The sequence below is a fragment of the Papaver somniferum genome, chromosome 5, assembly GCF_003573695.1.
Source record: "Papaver somniferum cultivar HN1 chromosome 5, ASM357369v1, whole genome shotgun sequence".
Taxonomy (NCBI): Eukaryota; Viridiplantae; Streptophyta; class Magnoliopsida; order Ranunculales; family Papaveraceae; genus Papaver; species Papaver somniferum.
Window position 1 is genome coordinate 45,528,092 of NC_039362.1, and position 1,245 is coordinate 45,529,336.

The 1,245-nt window shown below is 35.8% G+C and overlaps 1 protein-coding gene across 1 annotated transcript; it reads left to right on the top strand.

Moving 5' to 3' along the window:
• Positions 1–299: 299 nt before the first annotated feature.
• On the top strand, positions 300–929 carry LOC113278996. The gene has a single exon (XM_026527711.1). The coding sequence runs from the start codon at positions 300–302 to the stop codon at positions 927–929; it is 630 nt and encodes a 209-aa protein (XP_026383496.1).
• The last annotated feature ends 316 nt before the right edge of the window (positions 930–1,245 follow it).

The window sequence follows — 1,245 nt, forward strand, 5'->3', positions numbered from 1 at the left end:
ATTTTTATCAAACAGAAGTTGTTTGTCAAGTCTACATGTTTATTTTCTTTCCTTAATTCCCCTGCCAGTTAGTGTGGAGAAAAATCTTAATAAATTGATGAGGAATTTTTTATGGGATTCCTCAGAAGAAAGGAGGAAAATGTGTTGGGTTTCATGGCTTAAGATTTGTAAGCCAAAGCATTTGGGAGGTCTGAATGTGAAGAACTTAAGAAGCACAAGTAAAGCCTTAAAAGCAAAGTGGGTGTGGAGATATTCTAAAGAAAAGAAAGCTTTATGGAGGAGGGTAGTTCAGCAAAAAAATGAAGAAAAACAGTGAGGTGTGTTTACCTACTGATGATACAACAAAAAATGGCAGGAGTAACTGGAAATGTATTTTGAAATCTTCTTCTTTTCTGGAGGAACATGTGGAGTGCAAGTTGAATAACGGTATTGCTATAAGGTTTTGGTATGATAATTGGGATTCTTCTGGTCCATTGAAAAATAAGTATCCTGCAATTTTTAAAGTGTGCAGCAAGAAAAATGTGTCAGTTGTAGAGATGATTGAGAATGGGAGGTTGGCTTGTAAGTTTAGGAGAAGGTTATATCAGCATGAACAACTTGAATGGAATATGTTATGTAATGAGTTAGGGCATGTACATGGGTTGCATGATGAGGATGATGTGGTGGAGATTTTGGATGGGTTTTCAGTCAAGAAGTGTTATGAACAACTTGTTCAAGATGATACAAGCTGGGAGATAACAAAATTTCTATGGAAGCCTCAGATTCCAGCAAAGGTGAGCTTTATGCTGTGGGCAATGTTTCATAATTCTTTACCTACATTTTCCATGCTCAGATATAGAGGTGTAGAGGTTGAAAGCACTACTTGTTTGTTTTGTAAAAGGGAGGAGGAATCTGCAGATAATTTATTTGTAAATTGCTCTTTTGCTTAAAATTTTTGGTGTCATTTCATTAAGGCATTCAACATTGTTTGGGTGACACCTAACTTTGTGCAGAGTTTCTTTTATTCGTGGAGTTTGAATATTTTTAAAGGGAGGTGTAAGAATATTTGGTGGAGGTTGATATATGTTGTGTTCTGGCATTTGTGGACTGAGAGGAACAGAAGAAATCATGGTGGAAGAGAAATGTCAGAAGAAGAAGTAATAATGCTGATTAAACAGACTATTTGTCTTTGGTGCTTTGAGGAGGAAGTGTTTTCTCGTGTTAGTGTAAATCAAGTTATTTTTCATTGGGATATTGTCTTGCATA

Coding starts and splice junctions, on each gene's coding strand:
- LOC113278996 (XM_026527711.1), top strand. CDS start 300: ATGAAGAAAAACAGTGAGGTGTGTTTACCTACTGATGATACAACAAAA.